Source organism: Fundulus heteroclitus, chromosome 12 (assembly GCF_011125445.2).
Source record: "Fundulus heteroclitus isolate FHET01 chromosome 12, MU-UCD_Fhet_4.1, whole genome shotgun sequence".
Lineage (NCBI taxonomy): Eukaryota > Metazoa > Chordata > Actinopteri > Cyprinodontiformes > Fundulidae > Fundulus > Fundulus heteroclitus.
Window position 1 is genome coordinate 48,555,024 of NC_046372.1, and position 24,227 is coordinate 48,579,250.

Consider the following 24,227-nt stretch of genomic DNA (forward strand, 5'->3'; position numbering starts at 1 on the left):
AATTGTCCAACCAAATGACTTATTATGAACCTTCTTTTTCACTGCAGGAATGTAAAAGTCAATTAATTTTCATCAAAGATGTCATTTTGTCATAAAAACGGGTATTATTTTTGACCACAAGATGGCAGCATAATACTTTGAACCTCTGATTTACCCATGTCTATTCTTAATCACTCTTACTTTTATTTATCGACTCTTTAGCTTTCTTATCAGCCATTTAATTACCTTTCACTCCTATATGTGCAGGAACCCAAAGAAACACAGCTGATAACCCCATCATCTGAATATGATATAATATTTGTTGAATTACTAATAAGATATCTGGACGGCTTTCTGAATGATTTCTTTTTAAACTGATCAATGATGAACTTGAATCTGAACATATGACAGCTCTTAATGGTCTCACCTCCTCAATCCATTCTACAGCACCTAATAATGCAATCATTTAGTAAATTAGCCCAATAGTTTAGAGATAACTGAATTCTTCTCAATGTCGGGAAGTCTGAACAACAACTCTTAATGCATCATGTGACTTTTGGCACAAATTTACCGCAGCGTGGGTGGGATTGTTTCTTAGTCGAGCAGAGGCTGTTTTGTGTGTGCAGAGACCATTTTGTACTGGAGGAAAACTTATAAATGATATTTTGAGTGCAAGGTTGGCGGACAGTTTGCAAAACAATTTCTTTTGTGTGAAACACATCTTTTTGTGTGCAAAACAAGTTTTATTTGTGTGCAACACCTTTTCTGTTTACAACCTTTTGGCAGGAAACTATCTCCATAACTCTTGCTGCAGCATTTTGGATCAGCTGAAGACTTTGAACTGCATTTCAACCAGTAAAGTAATGTTTAAACCAGGGGTGTCAAACGTACGGCCCGCCAAACGATTTGGTCCGGCCCGGTGGCCAAATGCAATATCATTATTCAACGGCCGTATCTCCTTGCTGCATCAACCGATCTGCACCTGATTTCACTGCCGAACGGGTTCGTGTGAATTGCCCGGTGGACGTGCGCGTAAAATGCGTGACATTTTCTGCGGTGGCTGGCGGCAGGCGGTGCGCGTACCCCAGCGGTGCTTGGCTGCGAGGGCCGCTCATCGCCGCTTGCGGCTTTAATTATTATTATTATTTATTCTTGGGACTTTTGAAACGGCTTTTTGGAGGCCTAAACATGCATGAAAACTCACCAAACTTTACCCAAAATTGTCCCCCGTGAGAAATCGCATGATTTGAGTGTAATTGAAAGCGGGCGTGGCAAACCCGCTCAACAGCGCCAACTAGAGTGAGTTGGGCCAAACCGTAACACGTAGAAAGCTGAAATTTTTTACCTAGGTAGCTTTTTTAAAGTTATGAAAAAAAGTCTATTGTGGGTATGCTCTAAAACCCACAGGAAGCCTGCCATTTTGGCTCAAAGGGTAAAATATTGACGGTTTTTGCCTCGAACTTTAACTAACTAGTCCTAGGCATTTTAAGCTATCACTTTCAAATTTTTTCAGCGTGGAGATGACACCTTGAGGGTTAAAAGTTATCAAAGGTTTTATGAAATATGCATATTTGCCTGAGCTGTCGCATTGCAAAAATCAGGTTTGTGGAAAACCATTAAAAACGCATTAAATCAGTAAGCCCCAAGCCATGCTTTGTCTGAGAATTATGAAACTCGGTAAGTGCATGTAACTTCACAGGGCCTACAAAAAAGCCTCTTGAAGCAATGGGCTACATCCTACAGGAAATCATTCATTTCTCATCAAAGATGTCATTTTTCCATATTTTTGGGTGTTACATTTGATTAAACTACTTCTAAACCGTTACAGTTATGGCATTCAAGGTTACTCCAAAAAATCCCTCACACATAAAGGATCAAAAGTTATCAAAAACATTTTTGCTACATCCAACCATATTATTTTGACAAATTTGTAAAGGAAAATTGTGTTTTGAAGGAAAAACAGTTATAATTTTCAACACTAGATGGCAACATTTTTCCAAACCATTCCTACACAGTCAAACATAATTGTAAGCAGCTTTAAAATATCTTTAGCTGCCCTTTAAAAGAAAGAAGCTTTGAATCTTTAATCCTATATAAGGGAACCAGTTGATTGCATAAAAGTCTTGACAAGCAGCATTTCCCTCCTGAAGAAGCGTAGTCACAGGGAGAGTTGTCTGCATTGTCCATGGCTTTGCAACAATCCCTCATACTGAGCAAGCATGAAGCAACAGGGAAAAAAAACCTCCCCATTAACAGGAAGGAAAAACCTCCAGCAGAACCGGGCTCAGTATGAACGGTCATCAGAGCAGAGACACAACAAGACAGACAAAAAAGCACAGAAGCACACATTGATCCAGCAATCTGTTCTATATAACCACAACTGTTCTAACTTTGGGCAATAAATAATGTGCAATAATCTATTTAATACACTGTGCTATAACCTGTGCAATGATCCGGAAGAACTTCTGCTGCTATCACCAAGTGAATATATGTCAGTACATGTGTATGTAGATGTAGGCATGTGTATATATATATATATATATATATATATATATATATATATATATATATATATATATATATATATATATATATATATATGTCCAACCTTATTATGAACCCTTTTATTTTTCACTGCAGGAATGTAACATTCATACCCAACTAAACATCTCAATATATTAAGTATCCTTTTACATTTTTCAATAACCTTATCTATGTGCACTTTCCAGGATAGTTTTTCATCAAACCATACTCCTAAGAATTTAAATTGCTTTACTCTCTCTAGATCTTTGTTCTGCCCTGAATATGTTTAATATGTTTAAAAGACATTTAAAAACTACTTTGAAATGTTAATATACCGTTCTCTGTTTTAAATGAATTTGCGGTGCTTTTATGTTGAAAATATTCCAAACCGGAAGTAGGAAGTAAAGACGCAAACAAGAGGAAGACAGCGTGTGTGCATCGTCTCAGGGCAGCAACAATGCAGTTAATCTCTCCGAAAGCAATGGTTGTAAGTGTTGCTCATTGTTTACAGATTCGATAAGATATGTTAATATCTTTTATGGTTATTTTGTGTATAAAAGCAACGGTAAAATGTCGTGGTCTGTGTGACAGCAGAGTGTGTGTGTTTACTTGCTAATTTGCCGCTTTTCTAGCCGGCTGTGAAAATACCTGTTGAGTTAATATTAAGCAGCTGATACTTTGATACGTTAATACTGATATTTACATGGCTGTTTATTAAGCCATTTTTTTGTATCTTTCTTTTCTAGTTTTACACTGGATTCAAAGCAGTCAGAAATGCTGACTAAATGTGTAAGAAGATAATAAAGGAGCAAGCCGCTCACTTCCTGGCTCTTGAATAAGGAGTTTGGTTGGCTGTTTATCTGTGTTCACGCAAGAGCAAAACACATAGAGAGAACAGTACAATCTTGATTATATAACTTCAGTTGTACTTCTTGATTTCTTTTCTGAGTAAAAAGCAATACTTTTGTTTTATCTACCGAAAATTTAAAACTCCATTTGTAAGACCATTGTTCAATCTTATGAATTGCTTTTTGGACTTTCCCTACAATAAATTTAACATTCCTTCTACGTTTCCAAATAGCTCCGTCATCAGCAAACAATGAACAACCCAATTCATTTTCTATTTCTTTAAGTGCATCATTTATCATAACTGAAAATAATAAAGGACTGATAATACTGCCTTGTGTGGTTCTTTTTAATTTCTCCCTGAAAGACTCTTACCAACTCTTACCTGTATTATCCATTCTGGCCTCTGGAAATAAAGTTAAAAATCTTGGTGTTGTCTTCGACCAAGACATGTCATTTAAATCCCATATTAAACAGGTTTCCAGAGTTTCCTTTTTTTCACCTCAGGAATATCGCCAAAATTAGAAACATTCTGTCCAGGGGTGATGCTGAAAAACTAGTCCATGCATTTGTTACTTCAAGGCTGGACTATTGTAATTCTTTACTATCAGGAAGTCCACAAAATGCAGTTCGAAGTCTTCAGCTGATCCAAAATGCTGCAGCAAGAGTTCTGATGAAAATCAACAAGAGGGATCATATTTCTCCAATTTTAGCTTCCCTTCATTGGCTTCCTGTTAAATCAAGAATAGAATTTAAGCTTATAGTTAGAGTGGCTCATGTTACCCTGAGCTACATCTGTAGTTATGCTGCTATAGGCTTAGGCTGCTGGAGGACATCAGGGCCTATTTCTCTCACTCTACTGATTTCTACTGTTCTCCAGTCTACTGTTCTCCAGTTTTGCATTGCATTACATTGAAATGACTGTTGTCATTTCAGCTTTTAACTTTTTGTTCTCTCTCTTTTTTTCTTCATAGTAGGTACACCTAGTCTGACGTTCTGTTAACTGTGACATCATCCAGGGAAGACAGATCACCACTATTACCATCTAATGTATAACAGATTACTGGATCAATGTGTGCTTCTGTGCTTTTTTGTCTGTCTTGTTGTGTCTCTGCTCTGTCTTCTGTAACACCCAGTCGGTCGAGGCACATGACCGTTCATACTGAGCCCGGTTCTGCTGGAGGTTTTTCCTTCCCGCTAATGGGTGGTTTTTCTTTCCACTGACGCTTCATGCTTGCTCAGTATGAGGGATTGCTGCAAAGCCATGGACAATGCAGACGAGTCTCCCTGTAGCACTGCGCTTCTCCAGGAGTGAATGCTGCTTGTTGGGACTTTGATGCAATCAACTGGTTTCCTTATATAGGAAATTTTTGACCAATCAGTATAATATGATTGATTTTGACTTTGTAAAGTGCCTCGAGATGACATGTTTATGAATTGGCGTTATATAAATAAAATTGAATTGAATTGAATTGTTAAAAAGTTCTCTACCCAATGATAAATTCTTCCACAAATTCACATTTTCCTCAATTTGATCAATAATCCCTCTTTCCACATCATATCATAAGCCTTTTCTATATCTAAGAACACTGCCAAAACACTTTCTTTATTATCTTTTGCTGTTAGTACCTCATGTTGTAAACACACAATTGGATCCATAGTATTCCTTCCTCTTCTGAAACCGCTTTGATAATTTGATAAGTACCCTTTTCATTCAACAAAATAAATTAATCTTTCAATTACCATTTTCTCCATAATTTTACTTAAACATGGTGTTAAAGCAATAGGTCTATAATTTTCTGGTTTTGAGCTATCTTTACCTGTTTTTGGAATTGGAACCACAATAGCCTCTTTCCAACTTCTAGGTCATTTCCCATTTTCTATTATAAATATCTAATAATATTAATTTGAGTATTCACTTAGCTTATTTATCATTATATACCATATTTGATCACTCCCTGGGGTTGACATCTTAACTTTCCTCATGGCTCGTCTTAACTCCGCTATAGAAAAATCGATTTTAATAATACTATTTCCTTCTTCTCTGTTTATCATATGTCCTTTTTCCAATAAAGTTATAGCTCTATCCGTTTTCTACTCTTCACTAATATTATTGGAACTATGTATTTGTACAAATGTTTGTGACAACATTGTTGCTTTTTCTTCATTAATACCTGCCGTTGTTCTATCACTAACTAAAACTGGATAACTATAATCCCTTTTAATACCATTCATTCGTTTAATCATTTTCCATACTTTCCCTATATCTGTTTCTCTTCCTAATGAATTACAATAATTTCTCCAATATTCTCTTTTTGTATTTCTTATAACTCTTTTTACTATAGCTTGCATCTTCTTGTATTCAATTAAATTTTGAAAATTCTAATTTCCTTATAAAATTTTAAAAGCTTTATTTCGGGATTTAATAGCCTGGTCACATTCTATTGTCCACCATGGAATTATCTTCTTTTTATGTATCCCTCCTTTCTTTGGAACTGACTGTTGAACAGCTTCTATGATTGAACTACAAAAGATTTTGTTTAATGAATCAATACCAAGATTCATGTCAATTTCCTTAATTTTATCTTCACTTATTTCCTTGTATTTCTCCCAATCTGCTCTACTAAATTACCAGTTACATAATCTTTCACACCCTTCATATGTTGCCCTATGTTCCCCACCACAATTACAGCATTTATCCTGAACATTTTCACCATATTCTTGTATTTTGTGGTCCCCTCCACATTTTAAACAGCTCTGTTTGCCCCTGCACACTGCAGCAAATGTGACCATACCTCTGACACTTGAAACACAGAAGTGGAGGTGGAACATAAGGCCTAACTGAATAACACAAGAAACCCACTTTGACTCTATCTGGAACTTCTGGAGTAGAAAATTCCAGAAGCACAGATAAGCTGTCAACTCGCTCATTATTAACTGTTTTCTGCAATCTCTTTATATCCTTGACTTTAACATGATTTTATGTTTTAATTTCTCTAGATCTTCATTAACTGGAATTCCATAAATAACTCCTCGGGATCCTTTCTTTTCTCCCAACACTCTTTTACTTTCCGCTCTTTTATTTCCAATACTCTCAACACTCATTGCTTTCCTTTTTTGTTCTTCCAATTTACAAACATTTAACAAGCTTCCATCTCTCAGCGTTTTAGCCATTTCAACTTCCCCTATTTTCTTTTTTTGTTTCCTTAGAAACTATTTTTGGGCTCAGAGCAATAATTTCATCTTCCTTTTTGAATTTTAATGTTATCTTCACCTCCTCTTTCATGATCTTTTCAATGTCTTCAGCTGATCCAAAATGCTGCAGCAAGAGTTCTGATGAAAATCAACAAGAGGGATCATATTTCTCCAATTTTAGCTTCCCTTAATTGGCTTCCTGTTAAATCAAGAATAGAATTTAAAATTCTTCTAACGTATAAAGCCCTTAATAATCAAGCTCCATCATATATCAGAGCTCTGATTACCCCGTATGTTCCTAACAGAGCACTTTGCTCTCAGTCTGCAGGTCTGCTGGTGGTTCCTAGAGTCTCTAAAAGTAGAATGGGAGGCAGATCCTTTAGCTATCAGGCTCCTCTCCTGTGGAACCAACTCCCAGTTTTGGTCCGTGAGGCAGACACCCTGTCTACTTTTAAGACTAATCTTAAAACCTCCCTTTTTGACAAAGCTTATAACTAGAGTGGCTCATGTTACTCTGAGCTACCTTTATAGTTGTGCTGCTATAGGCTTAGGCTACTGGAGGACTTTAGGATCTAATTTTCTCACTCTATAGAGTTCTACTGTTCTTCAATTATGCATTACGTGTTGTCATTTCTGCTTTACCTTTCTGTTCTGTCTCTTATCTTCATTGTAGGTACACCTGGTCTGGCGTTCTGTTAACTGTGACATCATCCAGAGAAGACGGCTTACCCGCTATTACCATCTAATGTAGAACAGATTACTGGATCAATGTGTGCTTCTGTGCTTTTATTGTCTCTCTTGTTGTGTCTCTGCTCTGTCTTCTGTAACCCCAGTGGGTCGAGGCAGATGACCGTTCATACTGAGCCTGGTTCTGGTTCTGCTGGAGGTTTTCCTTCCCGTTAATGGGGAGGTTTTCTTCCCACTGTCGCTTCATGCTTGCTCAGTATGAGGGATTGCAGCAAAGCCATCAACAATGCAGACGACTCTCCATGTGGCTCTACGCTTCTCCAGGAGTGAATGCTGCTTGTCGGGACTTTGATGCAATCAACCGGTTTCCTTATATATGAACATTTTTGACCAATCTGTATAATCTGACCCAATATGTATAATATGATTGAACGTAACTTTGTAAAGTGCCTTGAGATGACATGTTTCATGAATTGGCGCTATATAAATAAAATTTAATTGAATTGAATTATTGCATTTGACCTAATATGCAATATTAGGTCAATATAATATATATGCAATATAGTGCATGTCATGCCAAGAGGCAACTCGTGTGTTTTATATAAAGACAAATTAATTCAATTCAATTTTATTTATATAGTTCCAACATGTCATCTCTTTACAACCCAAGCGGTCCGGCCCAGTGGCCAAATGCATGATCATTATTCAACGGCTGTATCTCCTCGCTGCATCGACCAATCTGCACAAGATTTTTTGTGAGTCGTGGGGGAGCGCTGCCGAACAGGTTTGTGTGAATCGCCCGGTGGGCGGGCGGGGAAAATGCTTGACAGCTTCTGCGGTGGCTGGCGGCAGGCGGTGCGCGTACCCCAGCGGTGCGCGTACCCCAGCGGTGCGCGTACCCCAGCGGTGCGCGTACCCCAGCGGTGCTTGGCTGCGAGGGCCGCTCATCGCCGCTTGCGGCTTTAATTAATATTATTATTCTGCCCCCCTAAAGAGGGGCCTTTTTGGGGGCTTTCTCATTTTCAAAAACTCACCAAACTTTGCAGATGCATGGTGACTGTTTAAAAATTTTGTATTTTAAGGTCGTCACAAAATCTAAAGAAAAATGCCTCAACGGCGCCACCTAGAAATTTTCAAAGGTCCCTTTGCTATTCACTTACTTCATCGTAGAGACATGAGATTTGTTACAGTTGCAGAGCTCAACAAGACGCTCAGAATTTACAATTAACGTCATAGTGCAAGTATCACAGGAAGTTGGCCATTTTAGACTGAAAGTCTGATTTTGACCTCAATTTTGACAGTTACAGCATTGGTATAAGATCGAACTCCTCCTAGAGATATCGAGCGATCGGCTTGAAACTCGGGCAGTCTGATCGTAAGGCATGGCCAATCAAAAGTTATCAAAACGGTGAGTTTACGAGCATGCTGAAGGGGAGTTGACAGGGGTCAAAGTTCACCTATTCGCCACAAAAAATAAAAGTGTTATATCTCCTACACAGAAACACACAGAGGCACCAAACTTTCTGTGATTGATCATCATCATCGGATCTTCTTTAATATCCAATGGTCAAATGATGACATTGCTTAGGCCACGCCCCCTGACAACAGGAAGTGTCATGTTTTGTTGTAAGCGGTCGCTATGTTACCCCTCTGAGCTAATCACCATGAAACTGTGTCCACAGACAGAACACATGCTGGTGTGTAGTGGATTTCAGGCCCAACTGGATTCGATGTAGCAGTGCGGCGTGGCGGCGTGGCATATTCACCTCAAACGCTGCTGTCATACGTTTGGCTCTGAATTCCACAGTTTTGGGCCGAGCTGCTTAAAACTCATTTGGATGCATCCTTATCCACCCCCCAACAGGAATCCATAACAAACTTTAGTGAGCAGGACTTAGTTTCTCTATAGCGCCACCAAGCAATTTTCAAAGGACCCTTTGCTATTCACTTACTTCATTGTAGAGTAATGAAATTTTGTACAGTTGTAGATCTCAGCAAGACTCTCAGAATTTACAATTAATGTCATAGTGCAAGTATCACAGGAAGTAAGCCATTTTAGATTGAAATCTGAATTTTGACACCATGTTGACATGTAAAGCATTTGTATTTGATCAAACTTGTCCAGCAGGTGGCAGCAAGAGACCACAAATAAACCCCAAAGGAATTTCTCTTGGTAAGTAAGTGATCTTCACTCTTTGGTTTCCTTATATATTTAAGTTGAACAGATATACAAATCCTGCTTGAAAACTGACAAACTTACTCTTGTTCAATACATTTCAGTTTTTATTTATATAGCGCCAAATCATGAAACATGTCATCAGGGGTGGACTGGGACAAAAAAATCGGCCCTGGCATTTTGGATTAGACTGGCCCACCACATTTTTTTTGTGTACTGAATGTGTATACCAACTGTGCAATACCAACTGTGCAATACCTTGAGGCCAGGTTAATGGAAATTAGTGAGAGTGGACACTTAAAATACTTCCAAAATCTTAATTTATTAACACTGTAAAATGTAAACTCCACCACAGCACAGCAACAATTCTTAGATCAGAGAGAGAGAGAAACAGAGGTGTCACGGTCAATCACACATATTATCACGTTACATCATTATAAAAAGTTATTGTAAGTTGCTCATCAGATCTATTCGGTCTTCCAGATACTGTAGGGTAACATTGGACTAATGTGCACTCACTGTGTAAAAAAGGATGCCAATGACAAAATGAACCAGAGAAATGCCTCACTTGTCATCATGGAAAGAAAGAAAATATATAATAACATAATATAAATTTTGATTTACTCAGTCATTTGTAATAAGTATTTTATTTATCTAATTTCCTAATTTTTGATCATATTTTCTTTAAAATCGCAGACTTTTTGCTATTTTTCATGTAAATCCTTGGTGGCGCTTCATAGCGAAGCCGGTGAGGCCGCAGCTAGCTTGGCCTCCCCTGGGATTGCGCAATCCCATGTTAACTGCACTGACTTCCATTCTGTGAATGCATCTTCTTGTCTCTAGATCATAAATTCAATTGTTCAAACAGTTATGAACTGATTTTCCACAATTTAATATATGTGGATTACGAATTGTGTTTTGGTCATCAAACTGTGTGGAGATAACATGTTTTCGTGGTGCTGGCCGATCATAAACAGCAAAGAACTGGTTGTAGGTGAGGTCTGCAGTTCCTTGGCCGCTAGGCAGGGGGCGCTCAAGGGGCACCGCTCATGATCCCCAAATAGTAGAGTCAAAACAAGTTATTGATGTTTTATTAGCGAGTTTTGCTAAACAAGTAAAGCACTAAAAAGACTCTAAACATACAGCTGGAACAAGACTGATCAGGGAAGGCTTTCCTCCCTGGCAGTGAGCTCCATTGAGACTGAGAGACTTTTAAAACTGAAGAAGATAAAGAGAACTTTTACCGGAAAATTATGATATTTTTGTTCAGAAAGAGCGCCGCAGGGACTTAAATTATAAGTAGAGGTAAGACAGCGATACTTATTCATGTTTTGTTTTTGTGATAAAATGTGCGTAATGTGGGTTATAGTTTTAGAATGTGTTACAAATGCAGAAATCCATCATAACTCATAAACTGTTACAGTCAAATGACAAATAATTTATTTTTATTTTTTCATCAAATAATCAATATTTTTCCATGTCTCTTGGTGAATTGATTTGGCTCAATCAGTCTCCTTCAGCACTTTGCAACGAGTCTACTCTGTAGAGTGTATATATTTGTAAATCTGACTCTGATGACGTCAGTGCCTCACCAGCTACCCTACCGCACGTCACTGACCACAACCACCACCACCACCACCACCATATTTTACATCAGACAACGGAGCAGATGAAGGGCCTGCTATTGGGAACATGTCAGTCAGTTTGACACATTTCGCAGCGTCCGTTTGAAGAACTCGTTTCTTTTTTTCGTGCAGTTTCTCTGCGCCTCCCTTGCGTTTCTTATCCATTACTACTGTGAACACCGCTGCACAAAGTTCCACATGGAGCGTGAAGGTGTTTTTCTACTTTATGATTGGCCTAGCCCTTTAGACTGTCAGGGATGATAACCAATGGGCTGCAGTAGCCCGTGGTAAGGGCCGGATGATCGGAACAGACTCTTGCGCTGCTGATTTTATTTTTCTTCATGCATGATGCAAATATAACAAGACAGATTAATAAAATAATAATAATAATAATACATATTATTAATATACATGTCGGGTCTGCCGGCCCAAACAGCACGTCGGCCCACAGGGAAAATGCCCTGTACGCCCGATTACCAGTCCATTCCTGCATGTTATCTAAAGGCAGTTTACAATGTCAAAATCAATCAGATTATTATTATTAGTTTTCATCATCACCACCTCAGCAGAGCAAAAGACACCTCTTGCAAATGAGTTAACCCATTCTAATTGGTTTGACACATTTTCCCCGCCCTTTTGCAAAACTGTTAACGCAGATGTCATACAAGCAGTCCAAACTCCATTGCTTTAGCTGTGGTAGCAAAACAGAAACCATATGTTCCAAGCTCTTAGAAACTTCTTGATCAGTATGAAATCACTGAAGCACCCTTTTGACACTTCTTTACAGAATTTTTCAATTTGCAGTCAGTTTGCAGGCTTTACATAAAAGATGCCATGTTGTGTGTTGTTCTTTTCAAGCATGGATGGTGTAAGGCAGATGAGAGTCAGAGCAAGAGGTAGATGGGTCAGGGGAAGAAGATTATGAGGAAGAGGAATCCGTGTGCGAGGTAGAGGTGTAGCTGGAAGGGCTCAAGTTGCAGATGACATTTAGGATACTATGATTGATCATGTGGTAAATCACGGCCTTTCACTTAGAGGGGCGGGACAAAGAGTCCAAACTTTTCGCAATAGAAACACGGTTGCATCCATTGAGTTTTTCGACGGGAGAGCAGGTATTGCTGCTGTACAGTATTGAGGAATTATTCAGTACATGGAGATGGAAGTTATGTGATCACTGTCCCTATGAGCAGATGTCCTTGCTCAATGCAATGACTGCTGCTGCCCATGAAATAGATACAGAGGCATGCCAAGGATGGATCAGACATGCAAGAAGATTTTTCCTTAGGTGCATTGCAAGGAAAAATATTGAGTGTGACAGGGCAGTCAACCTTTTTTAAAGTAGCAGGCCGCACACTATCAAGTAGGTGGGTGTACTTATGCCGGTGCCCGAGCCCCGGAGGGGAGAATTTTGAAAAATAGACTCTCCCTGATATATTTTGGAAGCTTTCAAGACAGGTGATTATTTAAACAATAGAGTCAGAGTGCATGTTTCAAATTCAATAAAAGACAAAAAATGTGAATGATCAATTCTTCAAAAACATTTCTTTTTTATCATTATTCTTAAAACATTATTTTTTCACATGATGTTATCATCATGTTTTAACAAGGTAAGGTAATCTGCATTTGCATAAAAGTTGTTTAATTTGAATTACTAGCACCACATAAAACAGATCCGATTAGGTGAGGTCTATTCATCTTATTATTATTATTATTCAAAGTTCTGTTCTAAAAACAATCGTAACATTTCTTCACGAACAAAGTCTAATTTTTATGATAAAAATACAGGGTTGGAATTTGAAATTGAATTCACATGTTGTCATATCGTCTCTAGAGGATTCTAGAGACGAACACAAAATGCATCCCCTGAAAAACTTTGATAATTTGCTGCTGTAATATTATATTATATGTAATATAGATTTTTCAGAATAAAAAGCTAACAGATGTGCATAAACAACAAATATCAGAAATACAATTATAGAGCATTCAGTGTTGTAAGAAAGCCCACGCTGTTTCTGGATAAATACATTATTGTATGAGTTAAGTTCTATTCCGTTTTATGCCTCTTTCCTTGTAAGTTTGAAATGTCCCATGCTCCTGAATGCACCATAGCTTTCTGACGCTCGTGAATGCATCACACTGGTCTATGAACGCGGTGCTGTGCACGTTTGATCTTCCGCTTAAAAAGTTTGCTGTTTCAAAACTCACGTCGGCTCTCACGGTTTTATTGCACTTTTTGGCATAACACCGGTCTGTGTTTTGATGGGAAAAGTAGCATCTCGGTTGGAACAAGGAACCCAATCACTCGTTGATGTTGCTCTCAGTGGAGACAGATGCTAAGCTGATTTTTGGGATGTATAATCGGGGAAAAGTAGGCGGCGGCAGGAGCTGCTATAGACGGCAATTTGCCACCGCTGACCGGCTACTTTTGACTGCCCTGGTGTGATGAAGATGAGGCCATGTGGCCTATTCGTCAAGAGAGAAGATATTAGAAGAAACAGATAGCTGTAGTATCTTCTGTTGGAATATTTCATTTGTAGCCACAATCTGAAAAAAAAAAAGAATGAATAATCAATAAAATTTGGATCACAGCATATCTGATTCTGGATCCATTTTTTGCAAGAAGGCACATTTGACTACAAATGACACTGACATCTAAGCTGCGTACAGTCTTTGGCTACAATGACCAGCAATGCTGCACTGATTCACATTGAGTGCGGTATTTTGTATTTTGTTGCCCCTTGTGTAATGAATGATTGGAAGGGCTCAAACATTTGTGTGCAGGTTGTGTTGTTTGAGAGCAAGATTTGCTTTTGGTTCATATTTTAAAATGTTTTGGCAGAGTTGGAGCCTTTTGCAAAAAAATTTGTAATTTTGACCATTGTTGCGACTGTTTAGGCCTCTGCGTTAACTGTTTTGAAAAATGTGGGTTTTGAGTTGACTGCTGCGTCAAAGCAATCAATGAAAACTGTAAATGTTGAAAGACAGCTTTTTCAATAATTTTACTGATAAAGGGGAGGTTTGAGATGGGCCTGTAGTTCTGGAGTAGAAGTTTGTCTAAATTTTCAGCAGTGGTTTGATAATTGCTGATTTTAGGGACTGGGGGAAAACACCTGACAGAAGGGACGTGTTTATTTTCTGAGTCAAATCAGACGCTATCAGAGGCAAAACTTTCTGAAAGAAAACTGTGAGTAGAACATCAAGGCATTAGGAGGAGTAACTTAGCTGTTGAATGATCTCCTCTAAGCTTTTGTAATTTATTTGGCTGAACTGGGACATTTTGTCAAGATAAGTTCGAGTTGGAGACAGCTTTGTGTCTGAACTTGATAAGGATGTACAGACTGATCCTCTAATGTGTTAGATTTTCTCAGTAAAGCAGTTAGCAAATTCATTGCAGGCCCTGGTGTAATGGAGTTCAGAAGCCACAGACAATCCAATTCAATTCAATTTTATATATATAGCGCCAATTCATGAAACATGTCATCTCGAGGCACTTTACGAAGTCAAATTCAATCATATTATACAGATTGGTCAAAAATTTCCTATATAAAGGAACCAGTTGATTGCTTCAAAGTCCTGACAAGCAGCATTCACTCCTGGAGAAGCTACAGGGAGAGTCGTCTGCATTGTCCATGGCTTTGCAGCAATCCCTCATACTGAGCAAGCATAAGACGACAGTGGAAAGAAAAACTCCACATTAACGGGAAGGAAAACCTCCAGCAGAACCGGGCTCAGTATGAACGGTCATCTGCCTCGACCGACTGGGAGTTACAGAAGACAGAGCAGAGACACAACAAGAGAGACAAAAAAGCACAGAAGCACACATTGATCCAGTAATCTGTCCTACATTAGATGGTAATAGTGGGTGATCTGTCTTCCCTGGATGATGTCACAGTTAACAGAACATCAGACACAGGAGGATTTGTTATCCTGTTGACTGTGTCAAATAAAGCACAAGCATTATTAATGTTTTTGCTGATCATTTCAGAGAAGAAAGTTTCCCTTGCATTTTTTAGCTGTACGTTATAACTGTAAAGTCTCTTTATAGATGTCATAGTGAACCTGGAGTCTAGACTTTCTCCACCTGCATTCAGCCTTTCGACACTCCCTTTTTTCACTTGTAACTGCTGTAGTAATAGTTTTGGTTTGTTCCTTGAGTATGACCCCAGAGTGACTTTCATCTGATGGCTACTTCCAGCAGGGTGATGCACCATGTCACGCAACTCAAATTCTCTAAAACTGGTTTCTAAACCATGACAATAAGTTCACTGCACTCCAGCTGCGTTCACGGTCACCAGATCTCAATCGAACAAGAAATGTATGTTATAGATGCACAGCTGACAAGTCTGCAGCAGTTGACTGATGCTATCTTCCCAAGATATCTGAAAGATGTTTCTGACACCTTAAGGCAGTTCTGAAGGAAAAAAATCCATTTTATGCCAGGTCATCAAACCACCGGCACCATGCTGCTACTAGCAAGATGTACCTAATAAGAGAGGATATTTTGAAAACTGCAAAGTCAATCTAGAATCAAGAATCTTTTATTATCACCATGTGTTACCATGGTGAAATTTTGTTTGAGGCAGACACTGGCTCAGGATGTACATGACACACAGACACAACCGACTTAATATTTTCAGGAGTTTTTTTGTTTGTTTTTTTTTTTACATTAAAGCATGCAAGTTTGCATCACACTTGTTAGGAATGATGTTTATTGTGATGCATGCTATGACAAACAGCACTACTCTGGTGATGCTGTTCTGACCTCAACAACTCTGCATCTGGTGCTGTTTTCCTCCAGTTGGAACACAACTCATTTTTTGAAGCAAATAGACAAATGAAATACACAGTTACAGACATGGAGATGAAATTTACCAACAAAAAGAGCATTATGGAAATCCTTCAGTATGAACTTGACACAATGGTCTGGTTATATAAGTATGTGTTTTGTTGTACAATGGGCTGCTACAGCAGAGGTGGATCAGTCTCTAGAAACTACTGGTTTCCATAGCATTTAAATGACTCACAACATCTTACGCTCCCTCTCCTCCTCTGGCCTTGAGCACGTTCAAAATGACTCAGCTCAGGCAGACTGACCGCAGAGGAACAATATTCCAGCAGGATATTGCCATTCAGTTTTTAAGATGTCACCATTTGAGTGTCATTCTGAACTGTGTTAGATAGAATATTCTGTAGAATCTTGCCTCTCCTGGATTCACTGTAGGCACATTCAGAAAGCTCCTCACTTCTTTTCTTCACATTTGTATCATGCTGATTAAATCCTCCATGCAGCTGTAGAAGGAAAGGAGTCTATAAATAGTCTTTTTATTAAGCCTTAGTTTGCATGCCTCAAAGCTCTCGAAATGAAAGAGCTTCATTTAGCTGATGCTTTCAGTACCTCTCATCACTTTGGCAAGGGCTCTCTCTTCTGGTTTTGTTGGCAGCTACACCTTCATGTTTGTACCATAAAGATCATGAATCCAGAAGGATCTCTAAGGATAACACTTTTAAACCGTAGGACAGGTGCAAATGGCTGTGTTTGTGCAGGTAAAGGAGCATCTCTATATAATAGAATCATTTCAATATCATATTCTATTATAATAGACTATATTATAGTATATTTATGGAAGAAACACAAAAAAGATATTGTTCAAATAAAGTTGTAAGACAATCTCACAAAAATATGCATGGGGCACAGCAAAAGAAGGTGCTATGTTCAGATGAGAAAAAATTAACTCTTTTATCGTGGAATGCAAAATGCCACATGAGGGGGTGTTAAACCATCACCCTTAAAACACTGTCCACATGATTAAACATGGTGATGTCTGCAAAGCTTTTTTTAGCTGGCACAGTGAGAATATGGTCAAAGTTGAGTGCGAGATAGATGGAACTAAATAAAGGACCAAGGTGGATGATTTTTTCAGAAATGTAGGTAAGGAACGCTCATTCCCTCTTTGAATAACTACGCATGCGCAAGACCATCTTCCGCTCCTCAGGATCGCGTGAAAGAAATCTCACATATATACTCTTATTTCTTTCTTCTGAGGCCTTCCTCTTCTTCTCCTAAACTAGTATGCGGCTTGATTCCTATGAATGTCAGCCATTTCAAACAGTGAGAGCAATGGAGTTACAATGAACGGCTAATACCGAAGTTAACTGGATACATAAACACTAGAAGTGCGCAGCCAGCAAACGGAAACTAGTAAGGAATTCTGCCATACATCGGTGCCACCGGAACCTCTGCCATACATCGACGGTCGCAAAGATACTTTAGAAGGAGATTTATTGCCTCATGGACAAATACAGCACTTTCTTCTCATGCTTGCTTCTTTCTCATTGCATTTAAACTTTCTCCCTGAATGACTTTCACTGAGAAGTGTCTGACTGCAGACACTACATTTAGTGGAGCTCTGAAGGAAGCAGAAGTAATAAATGGAAGTACATTATTTCTGGAGTGGTAATGCCTTCAAGAAAGTTCGGCTTGGAAGATTTGATTAATGGAAGTGTGTGCAAGCCAAAGCGGCAAGTAGTTAACAAAAAACATTTTTTTTTTTTATTGGAAGCCACTTTATTAACTGTTTACAAACGCAGAAAACGAAACAATAACAAAAACATTGTTTTGTGTTCATACCTTCTTCAGTCTTCTCTGATAATAGATTTCAAATAAAGTGTTACCCTACAATAAAACCCAAAAGCAGCATTAGGATCTACGGAGCCCGGGAGAGCTCACTTTAAGTGATATTTTTTTTCAGGTCGTGATAATTTGTGAGCACGTTTCCTTTAATTGAGCCCTCGAATTAATAAAATGTGAGCACGTTTTCATTTAATTGAGCACTCAAATTAATAAAACCTGAGCACGTTTTCTTTTAATTGAGTCCTCGAATTAATAAAACTTATTTGAGCACACGTTTTAATTATTCGTGGGTGCGTTTTGGTAGATCGAGATCTCGAATATACTATAACGTGCTCATGTTTACATGTGTCAAGACAATATTGAGTGCACGTTTTACATATTGTGGCCACGTTTAAGTAGATCGTGCACACAATGTTCTATAACCATGTTCACTAAATTGTGCTCTCGTTTTAGTAAATCGTGCGCTCGTTTGAGTAAATAGTGCACTCGTTTAATAAATTGTGCCCTCGTTTTACTATGCTTAAAATGAGAGCTCAATTTAGTAAAATGAGCTCACACTATAGTAAAACGAGAGCACAATATAGTAAAATGAGTGCACAATTTAGTTCAACGAGAGCACAATTTAGTAAAACGAGCGCACAATGTAGTAAAATGAGCGCACATTCTCTCAACATGCAAAACATTTTGTGATGACCCCTCTAGGGCTCCGTAAGGATCAAACACAGGGAGCTAAAAGGTAACTGCATCACTACAGGAACAAAACACTGTTGACTCTAGAGACAATACACAAGACAAACCAAATGGTGGCGCTAGAGCCATACCCGTCATTAACAGAGTGGCTTTATGTTGGCATTTCTCAGACAAACACATGGTTGTACAGGAAATGTGATGACTCTGCACAATTATAGCATGGTTGCTAAGATCTAGAACTATTATTTTACATATGAATCTCTTTGAATAACGGAATTGCTCTCTTCACACCATCCTGTTTAGCTAAACTAGTTCAGATAAGTTTTTTCATTCCATGAAAGCTCCCTATATGTAACAAATAAGCTGCAACAAAACTCAGGATAGCAAATCCAACAAACTCACCATTTAAGTTAACAGCTTCAGGTAACAGTGGCTCAACAGAATACAACATGAAGGGCTACATTTGAGGTGGTGGTTTAACTGGGGCACAGAGCCTTGAGTTATGGGGCTGATGAAGGAACACATTAACTGGGCCGCTCTTCTTTCTCCAAGTCTGTCAGGGTTTTGAGAAGGCGAAATGGGGTGAGGATTACTGTGGATACTGGGAAGACACAGAAGAGTACAGGGTTATTTTTCACCATCTGGGTATAGCTGTAAACTCAGAAAAATATCAATCAAATGGTCTTGAAATGCATTATGAAACAATCAAATGTTGACTGAGTTTGGTCTGAAAAACATTGGGAGCTCTTTGATCAGAAAGGCTTAAGCCTGTCTTCATATTAGGTCCACGCTGAATGGTTCCAAACATTCACATGCAGAGTGAACAACTGATGCCATCACAATGTGTCCGACTGATGAAAACCTGGATATGAAGAAATTCTATAAGTTCTGCAAAGCCATCTAGCAGAATCCAGCATCAAAGTACAGCTTCTCTTTACAGTTCTGTTTGTTCTGCAAAGCTGCCTCTTTCCTTCCTCTATCCATCGCCATGCTTGTCAGTTTATAGTTTGGCTGCACCTCGTTATGTTAATGAGAATGGCCCTAAAAAAATGCTTCCTCCCATCCACTAATTATTAAATCCATCAAGGCCAATGCAACATGATCTACCATATTCACCTTTTAAGTGTGAAATAGAACTTTCAACAGTAGAATTAGGCTCAATGAAATTGAAAATAAAACCACTGACTGAAGATATTAGGTTGCTAATGGCAGCAGAATGCATGTGTGAGGCAGCAATGAACAGTCTGTTCTTCAGGTTGATTGTTAGAAGAGAAACAACACGAGGATCATAACAACTCAATCAGTTTGACTAAAAGCAAAGCTGTGATGGTTCGACAGCTGGGTTATGACCCCAATACAACTGCAGCCACTATGGGATGTTCCCAATGTGACGTGGTAAGAATCTATCAATTGTCCAAGGACAGAAAACCAGTAAATGTGTCAGAATGTTGCAGATGCCCCGTGTTCACTCAGTGATGCGAATGGGGAATGAATGTGTCTAGATTTATCCAAAAGAAGAGCTGATATTTTTCCAGTTGTCAAAACACAAAAAATGCTGGTTCTACTTTAAAAGTAACACAACAAAAGATGCTTTAAGGGAAAACTCCTATAATCAGCCAGGGATGATCAGAATAACCAGGGAAGTGGATCTACTACTAACATAAAACTCCACAACATAGCTTCAGAGGTTTAAGGAATTCCTTACTAAGATTACCGTATATGATGTGTATTATGTCTTAACTGTATTACACTGTTACAATAAAAGGTAAGTGAGCATGATTGAGTTTGTGTTCTCAGGCAAAAAGCCTGTAGAGAACTATGCAAGCCTCACTCGCAACTACTTCATGACAGATAAGATTTATCCAACCATACCATATGAGATTGGATGATTTAAAGCCTAACATAAACGTATATTATAATATGCAAGTAAAAGACTGTCACATGTTCAGCACTGATCCCTGGTCAGAAAGAAGGAAGTGACAGGTTTTTATTTTTATTTTACACCTGTGCCAAAATGACAACCGAAAGTTCAAAGGAGGAATAAGTAGAACTGACACCAAGTGTTTCAAATCGGAACAACACATATAGAACTGACAACAGCCAAATGCCATTTCCTCAATGGTCCTTTGCTGCTCTGACATACCACTGATTTTTTACTTACACAGAATAGGTCTATAATGTTGTATCTGTTATATTTCTGGTCCGCTTCTTTTACTGGCTTCCATGTTTGCAAGCTGCTGCTCTTTTGCCAAGATAAAATATCAAGTGTTTTGGGTACCCTGGGAACTCTCATATGATTGGCTCAGGAACCAGGAAGTAAACACAGGCTACAAACTGCACCGAAGTAGTTCTGCACCGTACCTCTAGGTTTGAAAGGAGAAAAACTTGACTAAGACATGTTTGATGGAGAGGCCTGGTTGTTTATAGGGAATGTTACATCCATCCTGGGTGACAAACGAGAATGATTTTGGTTAATTTTATAGCAAGTTTCTTACTTATTGCTCCTTTAAAGGCATACTATGCAACATTTTTCAGTTAATTAATGTGTTCCATACCGATTTGGATGATTAAATGAGTCATTTCAAGTCGAACAAAGGTTTTCTCGGCCGCCCTGGGGGTCTGTGGGGGAAATACCGCACTTGCAATTGCAAGAGCTCATGGCCCGCACACACAGAAGTCTCGCTTTACGGCGAGAACTCCATGTGTTTTTGCCCTGCCCTTCACTATATGCACGCGCGAAAGCAACAACAAAGAACCGCGTGTTAACGTCAAATAAACATGCAAGCATATCGAGTTTTATCATTATTATTATTATTATTATTTTTTTTTTTATGTTGGCGAGACGCTACTGCGGCGAGGCGGCGGCGGCTGCGGCTTGGTGAGGCGGTGGCGGTAGCGTCTCGCCAACATTAAAAAAAATAAAAAAATAAATAATAATAATAATAATAAAACTGGCGAGGCGGCCGCCGCGGCCGCCTCGCCAAGATAGCGCTGCGGGAAGCTTGATGTTCATACCTTCACTGTGTTAGTCATTGTTTGTACTGCCGTTTTTTCCACTTTTCGTTGCGTTCGCCTGTCTGCTAAGCTCAAAACAACCGCGCCTGGCTTGACGGAGGAACCAGAACAGCTGAGCATCTTACGACAGTGCACTTTTACTTTCGCCCTCTGGGGGGAGCCTCGCTGGAAAATCAACCCCGGTTGCATAGTATACCTTTAACATTTACCAAAAAAACAGGCCTAATAAATAACTATAGGGCCACCAGGAAACATGGCCACAAAAAAAGAAAAAAAGAAACACTCCTAGATGCCTTGGGAGATGCAGAACAGCCACACTGGGATAAGACACTATCAGGAAAATAATAAAGGAAGATGAAAAGAACACCAAGACACACAAAGAGTGTTCCTGTTTGTCTTACAAGGTTTGCTCTGCAGTAATATGCTGCCATTGAGTTAGTAAAGTCTGGCTGTGCTTTATTTATGCCTAACAGACTCGCAGAGCAAATCCTTGCAGAAGACAAGTGTGCACCTGCCGTTCTTGTTCATTAAAGATATTTTTTGGAGTATGACACTATAGTTCTTTCAGGCCATTTAAATCAATTACGTTCCAATGTTTTATGTAAAAGATAAGCTTTGCAGCAGTATTGCTGGTCACAGAACATATTTATTTCTTTTCACCAAAAATCTGTTTCCAGTTAATTGATTGGCCATGTTGCTGGGATGACCTTCAACACTGCAAAAATAGAACTAAAAATAAGAAAAATCTTCTTGAAATGAGAGTATTTTTCCTCGATTTGAGCATGTAAATAAGATTATTTGCCAATAGAATAAGATTTTTGCACTTAAAATAGGGACAATTCATCTCCATCATCTTATTTCAAGTGCAGTATATCTAATTATCTTATTTTAGGGGTAGAAATACTCATTCCATTGGCAGATAATCTTATTTATCTGCTCAAATCAAGGGCAAATACATTCATTTCAAGAAAATTCTACTTATTTTTAGTTCTCTTTTTGCAAGGAATAAACTGATCTGCCATCTTCTTTAGAGAGTTTAATTTTTCCCCCCAGGATGAACAATTGATTTCTGATTTGCTGCAGATGATAGAGACAGCTAACGGGAAATTCAGTACCTCACAGTTACTAAACATTGTCAAATGAGTTTCTACGGACAGTTTGCGAGACTATTCAGACCCTTTCAGGACAACTGTTTCTAACAGGACCTCTCATCTATAACTCAGATCACTACCATTTGGTACTCCTTTGAACTCCACCCTTAAATGCATCATCAGGGGTTTTCAGGTACTTATTTCACAATCATAAATTATAAAAACATTTCATAACAAACAATTTCAGTCTTTAAAAAACTTGAAAAAAAAAAGAAACTGTGTTTAGTCTCTAATCATTACTACAACAGCATGAATGCCAATTTCATTGGAAAACACTCAGCTCCACTGCCAACTTTCTGCTTATAAAGAACTAAAACACACTTTATTTAAGGGTGATTGGGGCCACATTTGAGAATACTCCACCTGAATTTTCCACAGATTCCACAGGGTTGTCTGTAACTTCATGACCTTAAAGTTCTTTAGAACATTAATTATTGTGTATGACTAACTAGTAATTATGAAGCTAGGAATGTGACAGGCTTTGGATGAGTTCACCACAGGTTCAAAATGTTAACAAAATCACTGGGATCAAGGTCAGTGACTTCCCAATGAAAGACCGTTCAACCTTTAACAACAGAACACAGTGAAGTTAAGGGAACGGTGCAGAGGTTTGTCCGACACCCAGCAGCTAACACAGGTCAGCGCAACATTTGTATATTTACTTTAGAACATCTTTTTTATTGTGCCAGCGTTTCCTCTGGGGCCTCTGGTAGAGCGTTGGAGTCCAAGAAGTCTGGGTGCTGCAGCTCCTTTAGGTATTTAGGGGGTGTGAGGATGTGGGTGGAACCTACAGGAGGAGAAAATCCTGTTCACTCAGTAGAGATGAAACCCTGCAGCAAAGCTTGTTTCATGACAACTATAATGATGCAAACATCAGACTGAACTTGAGTCTTACTTAGATGTAAAAAAATTTTGACAGCTTATCAAATAAAGCTGTGGATATGGGTGAGGGTTACATTGGCACTGATTACATTTTAAAATCCAGATGATTAAACAACCTCAACTGTTCCTTTCTCCTTCATACATTTTACTCTCAATAAACTCCAAAAAGTTCACATAACACATTGGCTCTAACAGTGTGATGATCATTTACACAGACACTCCCACACTGTCCAGGGTTTGCCATATTAACACAGTATGGCAACACTGCTCAGTGTCAATGGAGAGGTTAGTTTAGATTTTGTCTCACTGCATCCAGTTTTAGATACCTTCATATGAAATACAGTCTTAAATATTAATGATGGTCTACAAAATCTAGAAATGTAAAGTTTTAAAGTATAATGCAAATACAGCGGTACGTTTTGTTTCCCATGTGCTAAACAATAAAAAAAAAACTGTATCCTACAACTCAACAAATCATATCGCCTTGTCATAATTTAAAAGCTATTCAACATTTTTTTCTGATATATTTCATACAAAAATAAATCCAGACCCTAAACATAGTTGCTGCTTCAGTAAACTTACCAATCAGAGCCTCCCATTTGCCATTGGCCTGTGTGACTTCATACACACAGCGCATCTCACTGTATGTCAAGCCTCCAATTATGAAGACTATGATCCTGGGACCTGTCTTCATTTCTGTGGGGCCTCTGTTCTTATGCCAGTTACCATAGCGAGCACTGGATGATGAGAAAAAAACGGATTTAGTACAATACTAAACAGAGAAGGTTTCATAATTTAGGGACATCTAACTTCTTGCAAGAGAAACA

General features: G+C 38.6%; 1 protein-coding gene across 1 annotated transcript in view; it reads right to left on the bottom strand.

The window, feature by feature from the left end:
• Positions 1-18,012: 18,012 nt before the first annotated feature.
• stxbp1b (syntaxin binding protein 1b) overlaps positions 18,013-24,227 on the bottom strand; it is a 63,877-nt gene continuing 57,662 nt past the window's right edge. The window contains exons 18-20 of the mRNA XM_021312872.2: positions 23,983-24,137; positions 23,181-23,305; positions 18,013-18,953 (exon numbers count right to left, since the gene is read on the bottom strand). Coding sequence (XP_021168547.1) covers positions 23,196-23,305; positions 23,983-24,137 — 265 coding nt within the window. The 3' untranslated portion in view covers positions 18,013-18,953; positions 23,181-23,195. The remainder of the gene's footprint in view (positions 18,954-23,180; positions 23,306-23,982; positions 24,138-24,227) is intronic.